This window comes from Cheilinus undulatus, linkage group 5, assembly GCF_018320785.1.
Source record: "Cheilinus undulatus linkage group 5, ASM1832078v1, whole genome shotgun sequence".
Taxonomy (NCBI): domain Eukaryota; kingdom Metazoa; phylum Chordata; class Actinopteri; order Labriformes; family Labridae; genus Cheilinus; species Cheilinus undulatus.
Genome location: NC_054869.1, coordinates 14220313 through 14245511, shown reverse-complemented (window position 1 = coordinate 14245511; position 25199 = coordinate 14220313). Strand labels below are relative to the sequence as shown.

Below are 25199 nucleotides of genomic sequence, written 5' to 3'. Positions count from 1 at the left end.
GACTTAGGATGATACAGATTTTCTTTCCTTAAAAACTGTCTTTGATATCAGAAAGTTCTTTTCCAAACTTTGCTTATCTTTACCCCCCCACCCCCCACATACTCACTACACATTACACCTTCAAAATGTATCAAAAGATATCTAAAGAAACTAGGATGGCCGTCTGAGGCGGCAGACCCACACCTAAGCAGCGCCACCGAGGAACTTACGCTCCCATTGATTACTATGGTGTTCAACATTTCCAAATCCGAGAAAAATCGAACGGGCGCACGGATCATCCCCAAAATCTAATCAATTCTTCCCTGTCACTAACCAAATATTCCCTGAAAGTTTGGTGAAGATCCGACTTTGTGATCTTGAGTTATCTTGTACACATACAAACAAAGAAACGGAACCCTTCACATAACCACCTGCCGATTTCATCAGTGTGGGTAAAAATTATTAACAACAATAATCAATACAATGTCTGCAATTTATAATTCATAAGATAAGATATTCCCTTAATAGTCCCCCAAGGGGAAATTCCAAATCCTAACCAGTGATAGGTACATACTAAAGGAGCAATCTGAGTTACAATTAGGTCGCCAACAAGGAAAATATACCAAACACTACCTCAGACCTGTCTTTCTGCAAAACTAACCTTTATCTAAAAAATGTGGCAAAAAAACAATCATTCCGTTTAATGATCATATTCCTTTTTGCAATAATAAAGATAATAATTTTGATTTTCATTCGAGTCTATTATTAGAAAAAAATGTCACCACTGGGGGATAATTATCTTAAGCACAGCAAATGAATCAGGATTTATGCTATCTGTTTTATTGGTGTTTGCTGCAAAACAACACTTGCATAAACTTATCTAGCCCCCTCCCCTACACCATTCTCTTCCTCACACACAGCTGCACACCATTTTGCTTCCTTCTCACCCTCACTGTGTTTCTGCCTAAGTGTTATCACCTGTAGTCTATCTTTTGTTAAATCACATTAAAATATACGTCAACATTATCTGTTTTCACCAGGGAGCTGATTTTAAAACTGTTGATCTGTGCAAGAAAGTCTGATGTTTATTAATTTTAATCAGCAGAATCAGCACAGGAACTCATCATGCCAGACTGATATGCAGAGAGAGAGAGAGAAAACGCTCAAAGCGAGCCCCCCCTGCCCCACAGTTTGAGTTTTCCTCCGTAGTGCTACCGTGTAGCGGATTGGATGGGGCAGTGCCACATGACTACCAGCCAGTAGTGTGTGCATCTATGTTGAATTAATAGAGAAAATTACAAGGGGAAAAAATAACCAACATGGCAGGTTGGCATCAATCAGAGGCTCTAAATGTCAGTTTCAATTATTTTTCTTTTATCGCCCAGCACTATTTTAATGCCACAATTGTTTTTTTGTCGCATGATAAATGCACACACGTTCTGTATGACCTTGACCCACCCTGTAGTTTGCAAGATCAGGAAGCGGTGCCATAGTGATGATGGTAGCAAGGGAGTATAAATGGATAAAGGACAGAGACTTTTGAATGGCAAGTTCACCTTTAAGATCAAGCCAGATAAGACTGAAGTTACTTGCACTTACAGTCAACGTGAACTGAGTTATCCAGAGTTCGTAAGGTCTTAAATACCCCATACTACTTGCTGGCAAAGCACACCGCCAACGCAGAGAGCCACTCCGCAAGCCAAAGGCAGGCCATGATGCACAGTTTACAACCAAGGCACTCAGACAAATCTGCAAGCAACAAACTCTCAATAGGATTTGCTAAATTGGTGGCTACAGACTGAAGGCCGAGGAATATTGTGGAGGATGACATTCTGCTAGAAATAAGTCACATTCAATGGCTGCACTTAAGAAGTTTCTTCAAGAGCCATTATTGTAAGTAAAATATGAAAAGGCTGTCTTGTCTTCATGTATTCTCTCATCAGAGACTTGACTTCTCTCACTAATCTGTAGTGCAATTCTGTAACTGTATTTATCATCTAATTATTTTTGTATCATCCTGTTTTGAGTACTCTTGGTGGAAAGGGATGTTTCTGTGATCTTCATTTCCCCCAAATTACATGCTTTAAGTGTGAAGGATCCAAGGAATGATCTTTAAGTGATTTAAAACTTAGCTGACTATGTACTAGTGCATCTCAAAAAATTAGAATATCATGAAAAAGTTCAATATTTTTGTCACTCATTTCAGAAAGTGAAACCCATATATTATATAGACTCATTACACATAGAGGGAAATATTTCCAGTCTTAATTTCTTGAAATTTTGATGATTATGGCTTACAGATAATGAAAACCCAAAATTCAGTACCTCAGAAAATTAGAATATTACATAAAATCAATAAAAAGGATATTTTAAACAGAAATGTCAGGCTTCTGAAAAGTATGTTCATTACTATGCACTCAATACTTGGTTGGGCCTCCTTTTGCATGAATTATTGCATCAATGCAGCATGGCATGGAGGCGATCAGCCTGTGGCACTGCTCAGGTATAATGGAAACCCAGGTTGCTTTGATAGATTCTCTATGGGTTCAGGTCAGGCCAGTTTGCTGGCCAATCAAGCACAGTAACACCATGGTCACTGAACCAGCTTTTGGTACCTTTGGCAGTGTGGGCAGGTGCCAAGTCCTGCTGGAAAATCAAATCAGCATCTCCATAAAGCTTGTCAGCTGAAGGAAGCATGAAGGCCTCTAAAATGTCCTGGTAGATGGCTGCATTGACTGCGGACTTCAGAAAATACAGTGGACCAACACCAGCAGATGCCATGGCAGCCCAAATCATCACTGACTGTGGAAACTTCACACTGGACTTCAAGCAACGTGGATTCTGTGGCTCTCCACTCTTCCTCCAGACTCTGGGACCTTGATTTCCAAATGTCATGCAAAATTTACTTTCATCTGAAAAGAGGACTTTGGACCACTGAGCAACAGTTCAGTTCTTTTTCTCCACAGCCCAGGTAAGACGCTTCTGACGTTGTCTCTGGTTCAGGAGTGGCTTGACAAGAGGAATGCCACATTTGTAGCCCATGTCTATTGGTCTGTGCTTCAGTCCAGCCTCAATCCACTCCTTGTGAAGCTCCCCCAAATTCTTGAATGGATTTTGCTTGACAATCCTCTCAAGGCTGCGGTTATCCCTTATGCTGGTGCACCTTTTCCTACCACACTTTTTCCTTCCACTCAACTTCCTATGAATATGCTTGGATACAGCACTCTGTGAACAACCAGCTTCTTTAGCAATGACCTTTTGTGGCTTACCCTCCTTGTGGAGGGTTTTAATGACTGTCTTCTGGACCTCTGTCAAGTCTGCAGTCTCCCCCATGATTGTGTAGCCTACTGACCCAGACTGAGAGACCATTTAAAGGCTCAGGAAACCTTTGCAGGTGTTTGGAGTTAATTAGCTGATTAGGGTGTGACACCATGACTTTCCAATATTAAACTTTTTTACAACATTCTAATTTCCTGAGACACTGAATTTTGGGTTTTCTTATCTGTAAGCCATAATCATCAACATTTCAAGAAATAAAGACTTGAAATACTTCACTCTATGTGTAATGAGTCTATATAATATATGGGTTTCACTTTCAGAAAACGAGTGATAAAAAATATTGAACTTTTTCATGATATTCTAATTTTTTGAGATGCTCTTGTACTTTATGCACATGTTTAATACATGAGATCCATTGTGTGTTAATCTGCAGAAAACAACAGAGAACTTAACCTCTAGAAGTCTGAAGTTTGACACTAAATTGTGGTATTGTTCAATAATGTTACATTAAAGTCAGTATCCTCATCTTTTATGGCTTGTTACGTTTACCATGTCATGCTCACAGCAGATTTTTTGAGCATTCAGTATATTTGAGCTTAATCAAGAGAACTTTTTGGACATTATCTGTCCCTAACCCTAACCCTTGTTTTGGGTTGTTGCCATAAACAAACATTTGCATAAAGAAAGCATTTTCCTCCACTTATGTGTTTGTATGAGTATCTAAATCTAGAGAAATATTCCTGTATGGATTATTTAGAACAGATAAAATGGCATGATTAATTTGCAATTAATCACAAGTTAACTATAAAAGTTGTGAGATCAATCGCAATCAAAAATTTTAATCTCTTGACGTTTGACACATTGATTGGTTGATTCATCATCCAATCAGATTGGCAGAAAAGCAAAACATCAATCTACATCATCACCTTCAAGCTACACTTAAATCTTGAAATTCTGCCCCTTGACAGTTTCCGCCCCAGTATCAATAAGCTAGCAGTTGCTTAAAGCTTTAAAGCTGTCCGAACTCGAAGTGGTTTAAGCAGGACAGCTGCTCTCTTTACATTTCCCCTCTTTCTCTCTCATTATGAGGCTGCTCATCTCCAGAGTGTCCTTGGAAATAAAACTTTGCAAGTCTAACTCCTCCATTTGTCATAATCAAGATTGTAGTAAATCCAAAATAATGTAAATTCATCACTGTAACATCACATGCCACAGATTTGATCTCATTAAAATCTCATTATGTACAAATACACTACACATGAACCGTTTCCTCTTAAATAGGTCCATATCTAATCTATGAAGGTCTTAAATAGAGCAGAAATTTCTGTTCTAGTCCACATGTGTGTAATTAAGTTCAAGAAAAAAAATTAAAATGGGAACAGACCAAAATGTTTGCTTATTATTATAAAACGTTGCAGGAAAAAGAACAAATTGGTGCTTTAGGGTGATCAGAGGGCGTGAGGAAATAAAACTATTTGGTACTAAGTCTTTTGCTGTTTTAAATTCAACATGTTTAATCACAAGTGCCCATTGTTATGTTCCTAATTTAAAGGTAATCAGGAGCCCTCGATTTAAAGTAATTAGACAACATCTGGAACATTGAGAAATGTTACTGTAGTGAAATACAGAGACCTGTCAGTAAATATACTGCAGAAACTGTAACTTTTTTCTGTAAGTGTGAAATTTGTGCTCAAAATCGCCTGATATCAATCATAAGCTACTAAACTTAAAACAAAAAGTAAGGCAGTTTGTGATCGGTACATTATTTCTTTGTTGTAACAATGCTTCTTGGTAATAAATCTTATACCGTTGGAAAGCCTGTTTATCACCCTTTTAAATAATGCCAGATTTGTAAGGATCATGCATTTGTGGGATAAGCAGCAGAGCTGAGTATGTGGGTTGCGTCCATGAAAAATGTGCCAAATCTTCTCTGCCAATGCCAAACAGCTGATTTTGCTGTTGCCATTGACTCTTGTTTTGAGATTCTGGTACCTCCAGGTGCTGCCAATCAGGCGCCTGATTGGCAGCACCTATGAGCATGGGCCCCGGTACAGTGGTCAATAGATGTCTGCTTCAAGCATGCCACGTTTGACTGATCTGGATAGGGCCAGTTGGTTGGGCAACTTCAAGCTGGTGTTCTGCAAAACCAAGTTGCGGCATTCTTTGGAGTGAACCCTAGTAGCATCTCCAAACTGAAGGTCAAGATCCATATAACGGGGAATGTCAGAGACAGGCGTCCCAAGAAGACAACACCCCAAGAATACTTTTTCTCACCCTGTCAGCAAGAACTCTATCCTCCAAGATGACAACACCCACCCCCACAGGGCGGGGTTTATCAGAGACTACCTCCAGAGTTTTGGAGTGGAGAGGATGGAATGGCCTGCCAGCAGTCCTGACCTTAACCCTACTGAACACTTGTGGGATCAGCTTGGGTGTGCTGTTCGTGCCAGAGTGACCAACACAACCACGTTGGCTGACTTGCGACAAATGTTGGTTGAAGAATGGGATGCCATCCCACAGCAGTGTGTGACCAGGCTGGTGACCAGCATGAGGAGGAAGTGCCAGGCTGTTGTGGCTGTGTATGGTGCTTCTACATGCTACTGAGGCTCCGTTTTGTTAAATGAATACATTGTTAAATTGTCAATATGTCTTGTTTCTTCAAACTTCAATCATCCAATCCACCAAACACCAAACAAGAGTCAATGGCAGAATCAGCTGTGTGGCATTGGCAGAGAAGATTCAGCAGATTTTTCATGGGCGCAACCCACATACTCAGCTCTGCTGCTCATCCCACAAATGCATGATCCTTACAATTGTGGCATTATTTAAAAGGGTAATAAACAGGCTTTCCAACGGTATAAGATTTATTACCAAGAAGCATTGTTACAACAAAGAAATAATGTACCAAACACAAATTGCCTTACTTTTTGTTTTAAGTTTATATAAAGTCATATTGAAATTGTATTGTGACAAAATGTGTCGTCCAATATATCACCTTGTGTATGTGTATGAAACAGGTGATTTACACCCCTAATTAACACTCTCAGAGTGATAAAGCTGAGGGATCTGAGGCAAAAATTCTACTCATTATGAATAAAATTATACAAATAAAAATATTACAAGCACATGTATTATGAATCGCGTGCTTAACCTAAAAAAGTTTTACCACTATAACATTAACGGTCGGATCAAACTGCCGTTGTCATCTCTTGTTTTACAGGTGCACAAAAGTCGTTGATGACGCAGCTAGCGGTCTCCTGATGCTAGCATACCATTTTTTGAATTAGCCTAAAACTCTAGCTAAAACATAAGAAACATCATAACGGCACTAGAAAATGTGTTGCAAAAATGTCATCTTAAGTTTACAGAGCTTTGTGTGTGGTAGTTTACCTTAAATACAGGAAACAAGGACAGGAAAGAAACGGACAAAACACAAACGCGACTGCCTTCTCCAACCGTCGTAGTGAGTGTGGAAACAGAGCGCGAGCGCCCCTGCTGGAGCTCTGAGGCATTACCAACAGATCACAGAATAATCAACCCACTCACACACAGACTGAACAAAGCTAGGTTGTGAGTTTGTTCTTCTTTTTTTTTTACAGAGTATCTTAAGTAACTAATCCCAGTTTTTTCAAATTAAAAGAGGATAAAAGGATCAAATGTATCAGTCATGTCTGGCACATACAACCTACAACAGTTCCAGAGTCCAGTAAATATTTTGTTAAAGCTTTACTACAAGAGCCTACAGTGACTGATGTTTAACTTATTTTTTTGGCATGAATAAAATATTTTCTAAGTTTGTGGGGTTTTTTGTTGTTGTTGTTGTTGTCTTCTGGTATTTCCATGCACTTTATATAAAATTAATAGTTCATTTTAATCCAACTTAGTGTCAAGTGAGTTTGCTACCTTTTTAAACACAGCAGTTATGTGTTAAATACTTGTTTATTTATTTTTTTAAATTAAACTGGTTGTTTTTCCAAGTAATGTTGGATTGCTTTGATAATTTACTAATATATTTTTGAGGCTGACAATAATTGTAAATACTTCAATGCTTCAATATTGATACCACATGTTCTAAAAAATAAAATCTTAATTATTTCAATGATGAGTTAAAGCTTGAAAATTCCAGATTTTCAGTCACATTTTAACTGAGAGCTGCTGCAAGAAAATAAGAGATAACTGATAGGATTCATTCAAATTCACAGGTTCAAAAATGCTGAAGTTTTATGTTACTTTAACACTGATTTTGCCATGTATCATGTAAAGTTTAAAATTCTGGTGACATCCCTTGTGAAGGCAGTGCTGGGGAGGTAAAATATCATAATAAAGAATATAGAAGAAATATCCTTTAAGATCAACCTGAACAAAATATGCAGTTTATTTAGGCCTCTTTCACAAGAAAAAAAAACAAACATTTTTGCCAATAAATGTCAGTTACAAGTGTGCAAAAGGTTGTTTCATGCAGAAATTTTAAAAAGTAAATCTCATGCAACCATGTTCATTTTACATTTTCCTGGGTATAATTCTCATTGCACAACAGTGACTAAAGTGATGTAAGTCATGTGTCTCATATCAACACATGGAAAATGTGAAAACAGTTGTAGCAATTAACAGTTTTAGTGTAATGTTTTGCTCCTATAAGGTTTCATGCTGCAGAGCAGCAGTGTTTTCATTCCAGTCTCCAGATGTATAGCCCTGCTTTGCTACTCGTATTGGATACCCTTTCAGGAATGCAGCTCCCCTGAGTTTTTGCGTTATGTTCAAGTCATGCAGACATCTGTTTGAGGAAAAACACCATGCATACAGATACTACAGTGTAAGAAACGCTGTTAAAAAAATAAACTGAAACACTACACCCTCCATTCTGGAGAAGTGACAATGAGTATATTGTCAGTCAGAATCATACTTTTTCTAAGAATTGTGAATTCCGCAGGGCCACAATAAAATGAGCTCCACACACAGTGGTGTCAGCTAATTTCAGCCGCTCTGAGCACTGAAGGCCTCTCACAATGGGAAATGGGGTTAGCTGTTCAGTGTGACCACAGAAACCAAATCTTAGTTTGGTTGCTCCACTTCTGGTCTTTCAATAGTTTTTCTTCTAGCAGCACAAATTATGACAGTGGTTGAAACAAACTTGTTTGATTTATGGATGTAATTTTAAAGGATTTGTGACATTCTTTTAAAATCAATCATATTTCTTGGTTGTGCATATTTCCCTTCAGTGTTTTGATGGGATTTAAAAGTGACAATGCTCCTCTTTAAACCATTTGGGGTCTTTCAACCTTAACGGCTTGCTGGCACCACTGAATGCTGAGCACAATGGATAGATTCTGCTTCTTTCATCATATTCTTTTCCTGAGCAGAATTGCTGCCCACAACAGCAAATTAAGTGTTATTCTCATGTGAACACCACAAGCAAAATGCATTATCCCTCTGACCCAATATCACACATCAAAACACACACAGAAAATTCACCGCTGGCTGGTTTTACATGAGGGTAACTTGGTTGTAATTATAACTCTGCAGGGTGTCTTGTGTACCTTTCACTTCTCAAATCTGTGCACCACAAACAGTCATGTTTGAAGGTGTCGCTTTACAGAAATATCTCACATAAGACATTGAAAAATAAAAGTCCCTCTTGTGGACATAGGTCGTTTAACACTATACTTCAAGTAACATCCTTTAGGTGCTTTTATGTAACTCATCTAAACTTGTTAAAAAGAAGCTTCACAGCAGACATGGGAAATATTTATGACTAATTTTGTTATGCTTGAAAAAGATATTCCCACTTCTAAAACTAATTTCAAATCTCTTGCTCATAATGGGTAATCTCATAATCCGATAATTATAGAGGAAGTTGCTGTCAGGCAAATGGCAATAAGCTTTGGGCAACATTCAGCTTGGATGCAAAGTGACCTCTAATCAGTGCATCAGTCCGTCCACCTCAATGTAAATACATGCAAACTGTCACGCTGCAGCCGGACGTGTCTGCTGTATGTTCACCCTCTGTAACCAATTTGTCCTTTCAGTGAACTCTGCTCTCTATCTCCAGCACCCTGCGACTGTTGTCTGTTATATTTCTGCAAACAAGGTGAATCACGTCCTTCTACCTGACAAAGGAATTCATTATCCTTTTCCCCCCAGAGGACGCACAAGTGGTCTTCTCAAATGTGTTTGTGGTGTGGCTATGCTCCAAAAAGTAAGATTCTGCAGTGATGTACTAACAAGGACGAGACCGACTTCCAAACTCATGAATAAAATCTCTATTCACGTCTTCAGTTTCAGCTGAGACACACCAAAACCCCGTCCACCAGAATGAAAAGCAAAGGGAAGCAATAAATGCAAGAGCAGCAACATATTCATAGCATGAATATAGGATCAACATCTGAATCAAATCTTACGTTTCTCAGACTTTTTTTGCCCGGCTTTTTTTAGGAGTGCTGACATAACCAATAAGCCAGCAGGACTGTCTTTGACATATTATTTTCTGCACATAATTTACAGGAAAGAGGGCGAGCCATCCCTCTGAAGCCTCCTTTACTTTAACAGGAAGAGAAGCTGAGAGTAAAAAATGTATTTGAAATTTGAATTTAATCTTCAAAATACTTATGTCACTTTTAAATAAGAGCTAAAAAAAAAAGCTTTTGCAACCAAGTAACAAACCCAGAAACTAGAACTACTACCAGGGGGTTATATGTCTCAAGATGTATAACTGCTGGACAGTGAAAGCTCAGTGGTGGATCAAGAGGTCAGGGTGGCTTTTGCTTAGAAATATAATGCTTGAGTCTGAGTGGACATTTGTTGTATGTATGAAGAAAATTCCTTGAAGTGTTCTAGAGAAGCTCAAAGCTCATTTGAAATGGACTGAGGCAAAAATGGACAACTGTTCTGTGGCCAGATCATAAGGCCAGATCAATCATAAAACTAAAAACCTGGCAAAGAAGACCCAGGACTGGTGAGCAGCTATAATCCTACATCAAACAAGAATGGGACAACATGCCTCTCCCAAAACTCCTTCAACTCATCCTCTCACTTCTCAGAGGTTTACAGATTGCTGTTAAAAGTAAAGCGAATGCTACAGAGTGGTAAAAATGGACCTGTCACTACTTTTTTTAGATGTGTTGCTGCAATCAAATTCAAAATGAGCTAACATTTTTCATGAAACGGTAAAATGTCTCAGTTTAACATCTGATATGTTGTTCATTGTATAAGAAAAGAGGATTTTTGAGATTTGCAAATCCTTTTAACACAGTGCCCCAACTTTTTTGTAACTTGAAAATGAGATGATCCATCTCAAGGGGCTATCCCATCAATAAATAAATTTACAATTTATATATTTTTTTTTTTTTTTTTTTTTTTTTTTACAATTTGTAGCATGAGACCTCCCTCAATAATGATTACTGAGAATCCCATCCCTTCTATGATGGCACATGCAGCTTAAAGACTCCAAACCAACATTGAAAATTAGGTCAGCAGCAACAGTGACCTCCACTTTATGTCAACAATACAGGTGCTTTATTTCCCTGTTCTGAAGATTCCCCTAAGCTAAAGCAACAATGGTGTCATCGCTGAGCATGGTTCAGGAAAATGCCAGAGTGATAAAAAGACATGTCATTTGAATATTCTGGGATGATATTTGGACACATCATTTGAATAAATACAGGCTTTAAAAAACGTGTTGGTAGTGTGATGGGCGTTTCATTTAATGACAGGAGGGAATGTAGAAATTACACGGGTGGGGAAGAGCTCAGTCTTAACAAAGTCTTAATAGTCTTATTTCTTTTGGAAGCTTTTCTCAACTAAAAAAAAATATTCCACCGAATCCTAAATTACTCATTAGAGTAGGGTGTCCGTTTTTTTAAATTAAATTTGGACATTATAAGAGCAAATTATTCCGAAGAGGAAATTATTGGCAACATACAAAACAAACACTATCTCTCTAAAGACTCATCATATACAGGCATGGTAGTTGTGGAAACAATCCATTTTGAATGAAGCTGTGAGGAAGGCTGCACTGGCAAATAATAGGTTTATCTTTATATTATTGTCATGCACTTCACCATCAAACCCAGAAAAACTCCAAGTATACAACAACATATGAAACAGTCTATCTGTCGTGTCAGGTTAGTACAAGAAACCATGGCAATTAAAAACAAGCAAATTATGTTGGAATTGGAGTTCATAAAATGCAAAGAAAACAAGGAGAGGAAATGGGGAGGATATGTTAAATAAGCTGAGGGAGACTATTTTGGACTTGTTTGACCACTGAGAGGTTTACGGATGAGGAAATGCATGTTGAATGCCAGCAAAATGGTTTTGACTTGTATTGATGTCTCCAGCCATTCATTTCATTCTGGAGTCCACAAAATATGTCTGCAGACATCATTCATAGGCATTCATTCATTCATTCACACCATGTTAGCATCATCTTTGGTGGCATGCTGCTTTGTTATCACCACCACATGCATAACCTCTATTCTTAGATTCTATGCACTTCAAATACTGAAAGCAGGTGTTTCATGGTGTTCTGGTTTCCATTTATTGTCCAGGGAGTATCATCCAATCACATTTCATCAGAGTTGGACTGTCTGCAGAAAAACAGAAAACTTAAAAGATGGAACTCATCCTCTGTAGTTCTCTACCCGAATCCAGCAGCAGCCAAGAGCTGTTAACCGTCTGCTCATAAGCGTCTCCTCTTAACTCTGAATCCATTCTCAATTAACAAGTTACTTTTCTTTTTTTTTTTTTAAGATTGATTTTTGGGCTCTTTCATGCCTTTATTTGACAGAGGAAGGACAGTGGATAGATCCGGAAATAGGGAAGAGAGTGGGGAGAGACATGCGGTAAAGGGCCACAGGCCGGATTCGAACTCCAGCCGCCCACGTACATGGGTAGCGCCTTAAACCACTCGACCATCTGCGCTCCCTACAAGTTACTTTTCTGATTGTAAACAGTGGCAACACAAAAAAAAGAGCCAACCCCAAAAGTAGAAGCTTTATCATGTTTCACATGTGTACTGATCCATATCAAAATGTCTTGTTCATATGACACATCCATAACTCTAAGATTCTACCCTGGTGCGTTTTATGTCTCTCTACTTTACCTGACCTCACAGGCCTGTAGCCAATAGAAGGAGGGATTCTTTTGACCTCAAAGTATCAGAAAATGGTGCCAGACTCTGAGCTTTGCTAGGGGAAAATTAAGTTGCTTCAAAATCTTTTGATATAGGACCATTTCACCTAAAACTCGCTAAATTACGTGGAGCAGCTGTACCTGTCTGCACTGCTGTATAGCCTAACTTCCTTGCCAATGTGCCCATCAGGCTCTCCTTAAAGAGGCAGTGTGCTCTGAAATCTCTTTGGGCTAATGCCAGCACTGTGAGCCTGGCTGCAGACCGCAGATCCCTCTTGCAGACCACTACTGTGGGATGCTGCATCTTTCAGGATGGAATTGACATAATGCTGGTACAACTTACTTCCGGCTTTAGCTTTAGCTAATGTAGCTACACCAGCTACATAGTTAACATTACAACCTAAGACAATGAGTTTTACATTAGTTTTACTTGAGTTTTCTACTTTAGCAACCTAAGCTTCAGCAAATGTAGCTTACAAAGCTACGTTAGCTTTAGCTACATTTGCTAAAGCTCAGGTTGCTAAAGTAGGTAAAGCTAATGTAGCTTTGTAAGCTACATATGTAATGTAGCAAAGTTAGCTCTTGCTTTCGCTATGTAACTTATTTTACATGAATAAAAATTGGTTTATGAGATTTGCAAGACTGTAAAAGTTGTAAAGTCTTTAGCTACATTATCTACCGTATTTTCAGTACTATAAGTCGCTCCGGAGTGTAAGTCGCACTTATTTAGTGTGTGTCTGACACACAGTTTTCCGTGCTCTGATAGAGAGGCGGTTGCGTTGCATGAAGCGGTAACACCAAGAAGGCCCACCTGCAAAGTCATTTATATTCCTCTCCTTGGCAACTACCAGGGCGTGGAGACGTAACTGCACCATTGACAAGCCTCTCCCATCAGCACGTTGTTCAAGCACCCATCTATGGACTCGTTCCTCCAGCTCTGGCCATCTTGCTTACAGCCCCCGATTAGCTTTCTTTGTTTTCTTCATTACAGAAGATTAACCTCTGTTTTTTTGCCAGTCCCTCACAAGTTTCTCACTCACTCCAAATTTTCTAATGCTTCAGTTAATTTTTTTCAGTGGTACAGGAGCAGCATTTAGTTGTCACAAGCCTAGAGCGCCCTCTAGCGGCTATAGACGGTAATGTTTACTCCTTGGTTCATGTCAGTCAGTACATTTAAACATGTTAAATTATATATATTTTGATATATAAGTCACACCTGACTATAAGTCGCAGGACCAGCCAAACTGAAAAAAAGTGCAACTTATAGTCTGGAAAATACTTATCTTATGTAGCTGATGTAGCTTGGTTAGCTTTAGCCTTAGCTACTTTAGTTGCATTAGAGTGTTTCCATGGAGGACAAGTTAGCAGACTGTTTAGTTGGTTTTATAAAATGGTTTGTGATTAGGTTTTGTAGAGATGGTGTCTTACTTTTAACATTTAGTACCCTAACCCTAGCCTTAACCCTTACCTTAAAGCTAACCAGAAATTATCGTCAAAGTTTTACTGTGTATTTCCATCCTAACAGATGTAGTGTCTCACGGTAGTGGTCCTCAAGAGAGCTGATGTCTGCAACACAACTGTCTTAAATACTATTGCCAAGAAGCTTATAGGCCTACAACCCAACTTCAAAAACACTGAAATATCCCTTTAATCTGCAATGGGTATAAAATGGCAATAAATAGCCTAAATAGACAAACAAATGAATAAAAAAATATATATGATTTGTGTCTGGAAAAGTGATATCACACATGTAGTGCACACCTTTTAGACACTTCAAGTACACCGGTTGTCTCAGGACATGTTAAACTACTGGGATGCTGAGACTCTGACTGATGTTGTTGCTCATGAGGTGATGAGTGAGCACTACTTCCTCATATTTAGCTTTGTATTGTAGTCACGTAGCTCTGTGGCTTTGATCATTCAGAAGAAATGCTTCAGTTTTAAAGAAAAAAAAACGATTTCTTTAATGATTTTTGATGATTTTCTTTAAAAAGGAGAGGAGCCTCATTTGCTCTTTGCCTGGGGCCTCCAAATAAATAAAACCGCCCTTGATTGCCTGTGAAATGCAGGGAAGTGTGGCTGGTGTTTTAGGGGCAGGATGAGTTATTTCAGTGAAACACAGAGAAGAATCACTACCGAAGAAAAAAAAATACACATTTCTGTTTATGTTTTTTAAAGAAAATTATGATAAAGCTGCTCAGACTTTCTGTAGAGCTGTATTACATGCACCGTGTTGGCCGCTGTTAAATCGTTTAATCAATTAGTAGTGGAAAGACCGGGACCACGGGCATGAATGCTGCGCTCTGATTGGTCCAAACGCAGAACTCGTAATGTTCAGCGCTCCCATATAAACCCATGCAGACTTGACATCTGTTCTATCTGTCATGCAAGTCAAAACGATAGTGAGGAGTCGAGCCTAAAGACAGAGCTTGCAGCGTACTTGTCATATCTTACATTTCTTCTGTTTCCGGCGCTGCAGAGAAGCTTTTCGGAGCGCTATTCTTATGAATTCCTCACAGAGCAGGAGCCGTGTCTTTACGTTTAGTTGTATTATCTGTGTTGAGAGGACGATGCCTTTGAGGACCGGACTTTTTCTCCTGATGGTGCTAAACGCATCTGCATATGAACTGGATCAGAACGAGTCTTATTCGCCCAGAAGAGCACGCTTTACTGCCAACAGCCCTTGTAAGTAACACGCTGCTTCCATTTGCATAAATCACAGAGTGCACTGCTGGCTCTTTTTTTTAGGAGCATTTCCACAATGCACACATTTACCTTTGCTTGTTCACTTCGTGGAGATTTTTCCACACACATGAATGTATTTTCTGGCCTGTGCAGCCTTTAGTGTGTGAACGAGCGCTACATTGACGGAGGAGGCTGCAGGATTAACGCTGTGCTTCTGCCGGTGTCCTGCCGGCAACAGATGAGCATGGAGCTTGGTGCTGACACCTGAGAGCGCAGGCTGTGTCATGCTGATAGTCTCTTTCTCGTGGCTCTGGCTGCTGCATAGATCCCTTTATTCAGAATTAGAAAGGGGAGTTTTAATGCAAAAACATTAAGCTTCTAGTAGCCTTCCTGTGCTGCCTTCAAGTCAGAAAAAGAACTAGGAGACATCAATATTTTCCATCAGTGTGCCTCAAAAAAGACAGTTTGTCACCTGTGCTGTTTGATACTTTCTTATGCCTTAAAATCTCAACAAAGAATGACGATGCAACCCTGCATGGCTTTAGCTGAACACAGAGGTAGAGTGCAGTGAGATAAGGCAGTGGAGAACATGGGATGCTGATTTCCTTCTGCAGGAATTGCTTCATCATCATAAGAATTGCAGCTCATTCTTTGTGTTTTGGGAACAATCTGTGGTCCCTTATGGCAGGCAGACTTCATCTGACTGCAGGTCAATAAGGGGCCCCAGATTCAGGAGTCTGCCAAGTGGGCTTAGGCTGTGCGGTGACATTTCTTAATGGTTATTACAAAGGATTTGGAGTCAGGCTGCTTGCCATGGCAGTGGATTCTTGAATGAAGAATTATGAGAAGACAATTATCTGTATGCACTGATTTACACACAGCATTAGCTGTGGTGTAAGGGTGTTCTTTGAGGTTATGATTAGCTCTGCTGTTGGGTGTATTTTTCATAGATCTTGCAAACATGCATGTTGGGGTTTATTTATCAGCCTTAGATATGCTTTAATCATTTGATTCCCCTGTGTGAACTTGATTATGAAATGTGCTTGGTTATTAGAGAAGAGTATCCATGCTGTTTGGAAGCAGAGTCCTCAAATCCAGCTTTTCTGTCACAAGTTGTAAAAAAAAAAAAAAAAAATGAAGACAGACTGTAGTTACAGTGTGCGTTTTATGTGTGTATGTTTGTGTGCCAGCGGTACAAGTGTATTTTTGTGTGTGTCGACAGGCATGCCAACAATTTTCAGGAAACTCTTTGGTATTTCTGGTGCTGTTCGTCCAAGCTCTGCTGAAAGGAACCAAACAGTGGACTACAGGTCCCTGCCAAGAGAAAAGAGCACTTGTGCCAAACAGTGTCTGAGACTCTCCCAGTTGTAAGGTGTCCAATCTCCAGTCAAGTTTGCCCCGAGTGACTGTATGTCTTTTGTGAATCACCAAAGTATGAAAATTCTCTTTTGTTCGCCACATTTTTCGAGCTGAAACCCTGGCAACCTCTTGTGTAATGAGCTCAGTGAGTGTGCAGTGATTCCCAGTGAAGCCACTGTTGGCACCCCTGCTGATGGTCCATTCTCTGTGCCCACAGCAGATGTGGCACGCTGTCTCAACAGTGCCCTCCAAGTTGGCTGTGGAGCCTTCGCCTGCCTGGAAAACTCGACTTGTGACACAGATGGCATGCATGACATCTGCAAGTCCTTCCTATACAGTGCTGCTAAATTTGACACTCAGGTACTCACTTTGAGTCATTTCTTATTTCTGTTTCGTGTTGGGGGAGAATATGTAAAGCATCACTGTTATTTTTTATTATTTTTCACAGGGTAAAGCATTTGTGAAGGAGAGCCTTAAGTGCATTGCCAATGGCATCACCTCGAAGGCATTCCCCACCATCCGCCGCTGCTCCACCTTCCAAAGAATGATATCTGAAGTCCAAGAGGAGTGTTACAGCAAGCTGGATATCTGCACCGTGGCCCGATCGAATCCAGATGCTATTGGTGAAGTGGCACAGCTTCCAAGTCACTTCCCAAATAGGTGAGCTCCTCCTCTTCTCTAACACAGGCCAGAATATGAAGCTGATCCAAATAACTGTAATTTCAGGGTTCAACAGGCTACAGAAATAATGTCAAATCAAGGGTTTTATTACATGCATTCATTACAAGTGAAGGGAATGCTTAGCTGTGTGTCTAACTTGTGCTAATAACTACAAATACACATGATTTGCATGTTGCAAAAACCCTCAGAGCCCAATTTATGCAGCATAGCAGATGGCTTGATTTTCATGTTTTTGGTCACCAGCTGCCTCGTGCATTCCTCTGTACAATGAGAGAAAATGAAACTAGAATATCAAGTTTGCATGTTTTTTGTTCCTATTGTTCTTGTAATACATGTAGGATTGCAGTTTGGGAGTGGACACAAAAGGGGGCTGGGAGGGTGGAGCACATGGCTTAGCAGAGACTGGAGAAGGGACGGTTACTCCCATATGGATGACATCAGACTGTAGAGTAGTGTGCAAATACACACCAACTCATGCTGGAGTAAAGCTGGACTATGTTGGACATTTTAAAAGGACAGGTCTGTGATGCTTTGTTTGGTCCTCCCAGGTTTTACGGCAAGCTGCTACAGAGCCTGATGGATTGCGATGAGGACACGGTGGAGCGCGTTCGGACCAGCATGGTGTCGCGGCTGGGCCCAGAGATGACCATGCTTATTCAGCTGCTGCAGAACAAGCCCTGCCCATCCACTGCTGCGGCTGCAGCTGCCTCCATCCCAACTGGAGTGGAGGGCCGTGGGAGCTGGCGCTGGTCCATGGGTCCCCATATGTACAAGATCCAGCCTAATCTGCGAAACAGAGACTCCGCCAGTCATTTTGGCAAAAAACGCTCAGCCAGTGACAGCTCCTAACTTCCACTCAGAGTCAGAAACTCCTCACACTCCTCGAAACATTGTGAAAGCTCCTCTATTCCCTAGGGGTGACAGAATACATTCCTCCGTGAGACTGGAAGTCACAGAAACACCTCTAGGGAATGCCGGAACGCCCATAGAGTCGACATCAGAATTTGATTGTTGTTATATTGTAGATCCCGCACTTAGGCCCTTCCATCGACTGTTTTCAAATGTGTCCGCTCACAGTTAGTGTCGAACATGTGGCTGTTGCATCGGTGCGACATGGTCCTGTTCACTCCTCTTCACCTTCTCCAACAGAGCTGAATCCTTAAGTCTTTTGATGCCAAGAAAAAAAGAAAAAAACAGCCATAGTGGTTCACGCCTCTAGAGCACAAGTATGTACGTTAAAAGACAAAACTCATAATCTTGACATTTGTTCATGACTAGAAATCAGTAGTTTGATTATTATTAGTTTATCAATAGGAATGAGAATTTATTGGTAGATGTATCTAATATTTCAGCGATGAGACCTGTGAAGTTGTGAGCATGAGATGTGGAAATAATTTTCTATTTTCTGACACCAACATAACAGTTAAATGTACTGTAAACCACGTTATCCAAGACAGCCATAGCTAGCCCTCTAGAAGAGAGAGCGCTCACATGGAGGGAGGTCTGTAGAGGTTTCATGATAACCTTTGAGAGGTTACCTTAAACTGACCAAAAAACTACAAACTGCCCTGAATGCTCTTCATGAAAAAACCAAAACAGTGTATAGCTATAGCACTTAGAATTGTTTTTGATTTTCTGATGGCGGATGTAGCCGTGGTGGTGTGTTTCGTCCAGGTCATGGCCAAGCCTAACTATCAGAAAAAGTCCATTTTACATATCTTGTATCCAGACACTTGTAATGCATATGACTGTTGAGCTCTGAAGTGCACGTGGGACCACGTTTAGTCGAGTCTGTGTCTGTGTTTTGAGGCAGTAGTGTATGTGCCGTAGCTGATTAGCACGTTCACCGATGAGACTGAGAGCAGCCATCCTCTTGGACTGATTATCAGCGCCCTCTGAGGTGAAGTCATGACATACACACTGACTTCCAGTGTCCAGATTGAGAATGACTATTTAAAAAAAGCCTTGTTGGAATGATATTTATTTTCCTACTATATTATTTAATGTTTTTTTGTTTTAATGCATTTTATTGTAGTTTTAATTAGTTTACAGGTTAAAACACGTTCAGACATGGCTCCTATTTGAACATAAGCTCTATGCCAAAAAGAGTGAGCTTACACTCTGGTGACTGAATGGGACCCATGTCATGACTCTGTGCTGGCCATAGGGGAACAAGGTTGGTCATTCAAGTCAGGTGATCTACTTCCTGGGTGTTACAAGGGACCACGACATAACAATAGCTTCATTTTGACACAGTTTCTGGTTGAAAAGGAGGTTTTTATGCAGCTGCTTGACGAGCTTGTTCAGTACAACTGACTGCTGAGGATTTTTGATCAGAATTAAACAAACACCAGCATCAAGTACCCAGCATAGGCAATTATTGTAATTTTCTCTGTGTATTTTTGCTTTTGTTTTACTTTTGTTTGGCCAGATTATATATGCGATGTAAAATTTACTACCTTTTTGAGTCATTAAGGACAACAATGTCCATTTCCAAAAACGGCAACAAAAATAGTATACATTAATATTTTTTTCTGCTTTTTCTGGTCGGATCTTTTGATCAACTTCAGTTCTGATCAAAACAATCAAATATTGAATAATTTTCAGGATTTTAACCCTTTAAATGCCAGTTTGACAACAGGATAATATTTTTTCTAAAAAAAGAAAAAACACACACAAAACCGTAATACCTGAGGGTTAAAATTATTCAGAAAGGTGTCACTTAATTAAGGGGCCAAAATGAAAAACATACCCGGGAATTATCAAGCAACTTATATGGAAAATTATCATACTATCTCTAAGAAATTACATGGTAAAATACCACCTAATTACCAGAGAATTGCAACAGTATTACAAGGACTTATTTGGCAATTAATACTAGGTAAATAATTCCTTAATATGACTGAGTTATTACTAGTTAATTACCACCTCATTTGTGAGAAATGACAGGATAACTACTATAAAATTGCTATAAAATTACTAGGTAATAAGGGCCCACAAAAAAAGTGCTGATGTCTTATTTGCTGATGTGATAATTGAATTATTAAGGTAGTATCTGCCAGAACCAATATCGTCCTGATGATATCGTGCATCCTGTTAAATAACCTTATAAAAACTTAGATACTCGACTGGCACCTGGCTGCAGACACCAAACGCTCTTAAACGCATGCACACTTGGACATCCATAAGCACGTGCGCCATCTATAAGGCCTGTCTGTATTCCAAAACTATTGGTTTAAAATATTTAAATTTATTATGAATGTGGAAGTATGAAGTAAAAGCAATGATGATGTAATTTTAACTAGCAGCCATATAGCTGGGACATATACAAATACATAACTGGCTAACTTTAAAAGATGTTTAACTTGATATTAGTCATTTTATAAGACATGTTATAACTGCTGTTTCTCAGTTGTAAGTATCTAAATTAATCACAAATTTTGCAGTCTGTTATTTTAAAGTCTAAAAATCTATTAACTTTTAAATGTTTTTAAAAAGATGTTAAGGAGAACTGCTCTCACCACTGAGGCCTTTTGATTGACTGATCATCAGCTGAGACGTCCAAGTGTGCATGCATTTATGGATGTCTGACCGTGTCTAGTTAACTGTCATTGAACCTGATTGGTGCCGGTATGTCAGTTGTTTCAACCCAAGCCCTGCTTTTATATTGCTAAATTATAAGAAGGAAGCCACAAGGAGAAAACTGACTAAGAAAAATGTGAGAAATATGTAAACATATTTACTCCATGGAAGTAAGTCCAGTATATCTCAGGTCCACATGTTTGCACTTATTTAGCTACAGACAGGCCAGAGTGAAAAAGCTACCAATGTGAGTGAAGTTATTTACAGACAAGTGATACCGACCAGACTCTTCATGTACCGTCAGGGATTTACTTTGACAGAGTAGGAAAGCTCACATACAATAACTCAGGATTTCTCACACATTTTAACATGTGCATTCCAAAGGGCATCACAGCTCTGCAAAACATCAGTTTAGACACCCTAGGCTGGCTACACACTAGACAGTTTTTACATCATAACATGGAAGACCACAGTCACAAGGACAGATTCAAACCATTTTTATGATTATAATCCTCTGAACATGCACACTAAATGATTTGGCCACTGTGAGACCACACGCCTGCTGTTTGTTATAACGACTTGACAATGGTGATTCCACAGACATGCAATCTCACAGAAAAACAAATATGGAGGACAACTGGCATCCTCTGCTGGCTGTCCTGGAGTGTATTCTGTTCTGTGAAAAGAAAAAAATTGGAGAAAAAAGGTGATTATATGGTATAGTTCTGCACTTGGTGACTGGCTGAACATCAGAGAGTTTAAGCACCTTAAAATATCATATCATACAAGAAACTGTAGCACAAAGTGCTTTACACACAGACAGATAAATTAAAAGAAGATAAAAGAGGGTATGACCCGAATAGAATGTTTGATTAAAAAAATACCTTAATATATATATATATCTATACAGTACTGTGAAGAACTTTTAGGCATGTTTGGGCCAAAAATTGAGGTTGTAGTAAGGTGTAGATGTGGCGAGTAAGCCGCCTGAGGGCACCATTGGCACCACCTCACTTTAGCTCTGGATGTCCTTTCATATTACCGTGAATAATCTGGTGAAAGAATAACAAAGTCCTCAATATCAGGGCGGAGTAAGGGGTGGAAGTGACGAGTAAGCATGGCCAAGTATGGCCGGAGGGGTAATGGGGTTGCCAAAAACCCCTGGTCATGCTGTGGATGTACCACGGGCCCGAAAACAGCTGATGGACATCTGTAGGCGTGTTCCCAGGGCCGTTAAAAGGCCCGGACGAAAGAGATGCCGTCAAGCTTGACCTTGACTGCCAATCAACACACATGTGCATCGATGTGTGTCGAGCTTGACTCTGGCCGCCCTCTCCAGCCCCAGGTTGTGGTCCTGTGATGAATCCTGAGAGCCCTACATGCCTAAAACTTATGCAGATGACTGTATATATTGTAAAGTTGATATTATGTCGAGGTAGAGTATTTGTGCGGTTCTGGCTGTGGGCATGCTGTTCATTTTGTTAGTTGTTAGTTAGCTGTTATGAATTCATATTTCAGTAGTGTTTTTTGATTCAGAATCAGCTTAATTGGCCAGCTAAGCTTAAACACACAAATTTGACTTTGATAACCTGTGCTTGCTATGAACCTGGATGTACAAGCTAAGATAGGACACACCCAAAACACACAATCAGAAAAAGTGCAGAAAACACCAATCAAAATGTGCCACATCATCATACTGAGGTACAGCCAATCATCTTGTGTAGGATAACAAGCAGAAAAAGGACCCTGGGCAGATATTATACTTACACCGGTCCGCTTGCTCTCATTTGTTATAGTGAGTATTCTGATAGAGGCATGCTGTCCTGGAATCACACATATCAATCATGCTTGAGCTTTTTGATTCCAGATCAGGGAGACTCTGACTTGATAGGGAGCAGAAAAATAATCATAATTACACCACATACCTGAGGAGAGGGATAGGGTCTTCTACTGTGTAGCCAGTCATACTCCCAAGGCTTTAGGTTTCATCAGCGCTGAACCAGTGTTTAATTGGCAGTTGATTGTTTTATTTTGTAATGCTCCTTCCACCTGTTGAAACATTTCTCTGGCTAATATTACAGGTAACTGTAAAGCTTGTCAGTGAAGCATTCCTGATGCATGCCTGCACAAAGCCAGAAGTGAATTTAAACTCAGCAAGTTTAAGTTCAAGTAGACTTTTTCATCTAGTGGAAGTACAACACATGAAATCTGAACATACAAGACTGTATGCCACATGGTCGTTGATGATCAAGACAATCAGCAGTCACTGAGAAGGGTCTTCATGCTGGTGTTTGACTTAAATAAACAGATCTGTTTGATAAAAGTGGTCTTTAGTGAGATAATCAGTGGGCTTTCTGCTCACTTTGGAAATGAAATCCAGATTAAGTGGAGGCTGGGTTCAGATCACTCTTTAACAGTTTGGCTCAATCCTTGCCATTCATTTATCTCACAGAGGGTTTTATTACACAAGTACTAAAAGTTCTGCTTGTCTTCTGTTGACCCCTCTTGAAAGGACCTGAACCCAGTCATGTCTGAAGAAAGCTAAATTGTCCCGGACTGATAAGAGCGAAGCAAGAGACCAGAAAAAGAGATGTCAATGTCAATTTACAAGCTATGTTAAGAATATCCAAACTATGCAATAATCTCACACACAAAGGATTCACAGCAACACAGAAACTGACCTTTATGTTCATCCAGTGCCAGCTAATGCTGTGTGAATAAAGCAGCAGCATGTTTGCTCTCATACTGCACTCACAGTGTGAAGGCGACGCTCATCTTTTGTTTTCTGCTCTTTTTTTGTAAACTTCTTTTTTTTTCTGTGAAGATGGTCATTTCTTTTGTCATTTGGTGCGAAAGGGCAGCAGTTCTGAAGGAATTACACAAGATGTTAAGAGCTATAGTCACACTGTAAAATATCCTTGCTTACTATTTTATGTTCAATATGCACTTTGCATCTTAACCACTATAAAGGGCATTGAAACATTCAGCACATGTGCAATCCAGACATGTTTTATTTAGCCGGTGAATGGAAACCAGTCTGAAATATGTTGCATCCTGAAGGGTCGGGGGCTTCTTCATGTACTAACGATACATATGTCAGTATCTTTGTTGTCCATGGGTAAATCCAAAACCCAACAGCTGCTGCTAAACTGTTCCTTCCCTGTGTGATGCTGGTCCAGATCCGCTCCGATCAGTCAGCACACAGCGAGCTCAGCATCAGTCCACATTTACATTTTAATGGCTCTCCATGTCTTTGTATTTATTTTCTATGAAAACTCCTCGTGTCAAATATATTTGGCAAGGGCAAATTGACTGTTTCCTCACTGAGTCAAATGTAATGGTAATTTTAGAGAATGTACCTGTATACTGAATGTCTGTTTCGACGAAGACATGCCCGAGTTCGGGGACCCATGAAGGCTGTTAGGAGAAAAAATAAGTGAATGACTTTAGTTTAAGGTGGTACTGGAGCATTATTAAATTGACCCTTGGTGACTTTTGTGAAACAATTTCTCCTGTCAACACCCACACTTCTGGCACTTCATGGTACTCTTTCCTCTCAAGACTTGAAATATATATATATTATATTATATATATTGATAAATGTTGTGCTTAAACAAAATCAAAAAGCTTCAGTGACTAGTAAAGTTTATTTTGTATTCATATACAGTATATATATATATATAAATATAAGTGACAGTTATTTTACTATCAGATTCAAAAAGGATTTAAGAAGATTACTGAAGTTTCTGATGCTATGTAACGCATGATTGACCCTTGTGAATCACTTGCACTTTAAAATACACCCATTGACATATATACCCATACTGTGTATATGTTTGGGTTTTTTCCTCTGTACTGAAAAGTCATGAAAGATACAATGCATCAATTGTGTGTCTTTTGCTGATAAGAAATAAAATATTTATCATATCTGGCATATGGTATGAAATGTTTGCTTTGCTCTTGTTTCAGCGGTCTTTGCAGATTTGCATCGATATCCATACATGCTGTTATTTCATGACTTTGGCTATATGGGCGGAAACTTCAACATCTGTTTGAATTTCTGAAAGGGGGAAAATTTGAGTATTGTTTCATTTCCCTATTGCTCATACAAACAAGCAGAATTCCTGTAAAAATACAACTATCCCTTGGTGGATTTTGACAACATGTTCATTCAAGATTCACCAAACATCCCAATGAAAGGATGAACTGCTGTCAACTCCCAGTTATTCCTGAAAGGATTTTCTGCACGTCTGATTATGTCATCGATGTGTCACTCATGACACCATAATAACATCCAAAGCTATTAGCATTGCTAATATTCGTATCGACACAGAAACAGGAATAGTCTTAAGGTTTTTCAACACAACCACCAGGCATCTTCAAGAAGCAACAGTAAAGCCTAAATTTTAACCATATAAAATATGGACATGGTCTCAGTGACATCAACCAGTGGTTTCTGAAGCTCTGAAGTCCATTGATTGTGGCTACCATATTGGAAATGTTGA

At 39.5% G+C, this 25199-nt stretch overlaps 1 protein-coding gene and 1 long non-coding RNA gene across 3 annotated transcripts in view; one reads left to right on the top strand and one right to left on the bottom strand.

The window, feature by feature from the left end:
- Nucleotides 1-6719, bottom strand: part of LOC121510487 — a 37703-nt gene extending 30984 nt beyond the window's left edge. The window contains exon 1 of the long non-coding RNA XR_005991947.1: nt 6649-6719. This is a non-coding gene — a long non-coding RNA (uncharacterized LOC121510487). The remainder of the gene's footprint in view (nt 1-6648) is intronic.
- Nucleotides 6720-14783: 8064 nt separating this feature from the next.
- stc1 (stanniocalcin 1) lies at nt 14784-24580 on the top strand. 2 transcript variants are annotated; one of them, XM_041787818.1, is made up of 4 exons: nt 14784-15072; nt 16652-16791; nt 16880-17091; nt 17661-24580. In XM_041787818.1, the coding sequence occupies exons 1-4, from the start codon at nt 14892-14894 to the stop codon at nt 17959-17961; spliced, it is 834 nt and encodes a 277-aa protein (XP_041643752.1). In that variant the 5' UTR covers nt 14784-14891; the 3' UTR covers nt 17962-24580. The 2 variants fall into 2 exon arrangements, with proteins under 2 accessions (XP_041643752.1, XP_041643751.1); XM_041787817.1 differs by having other exon boundaries at nt 16649-16791.
- Nucleotides 24581-25199: the final 619 nt, after the last annotated feature.

Bases quoted from the DNA above. Each gene is read 5' to 3' on its own strand.
- stc1 (XM_041787817.1), top strand. From the start codon at position 14,892: ATGAATTCCTCACAGAGCAGGAGCCGTGTCTTTACGTTTAGTTGTATT. The intron at 15,073-16,648 runs GTAAGTAACACG...CTGTGCCCACAG, and splicing joins CTTTACTGCCAACAGCCCTT to CAGATGTGGCACGCTGTCTC. The intron at 17,092-17,660 runs GTGAGCTCCTCC...TGGTCCTCCCAG, and splicing joins CCAAGTCACTTCCCAAATAG to GTTTTACGGCAAGCTGCTAC.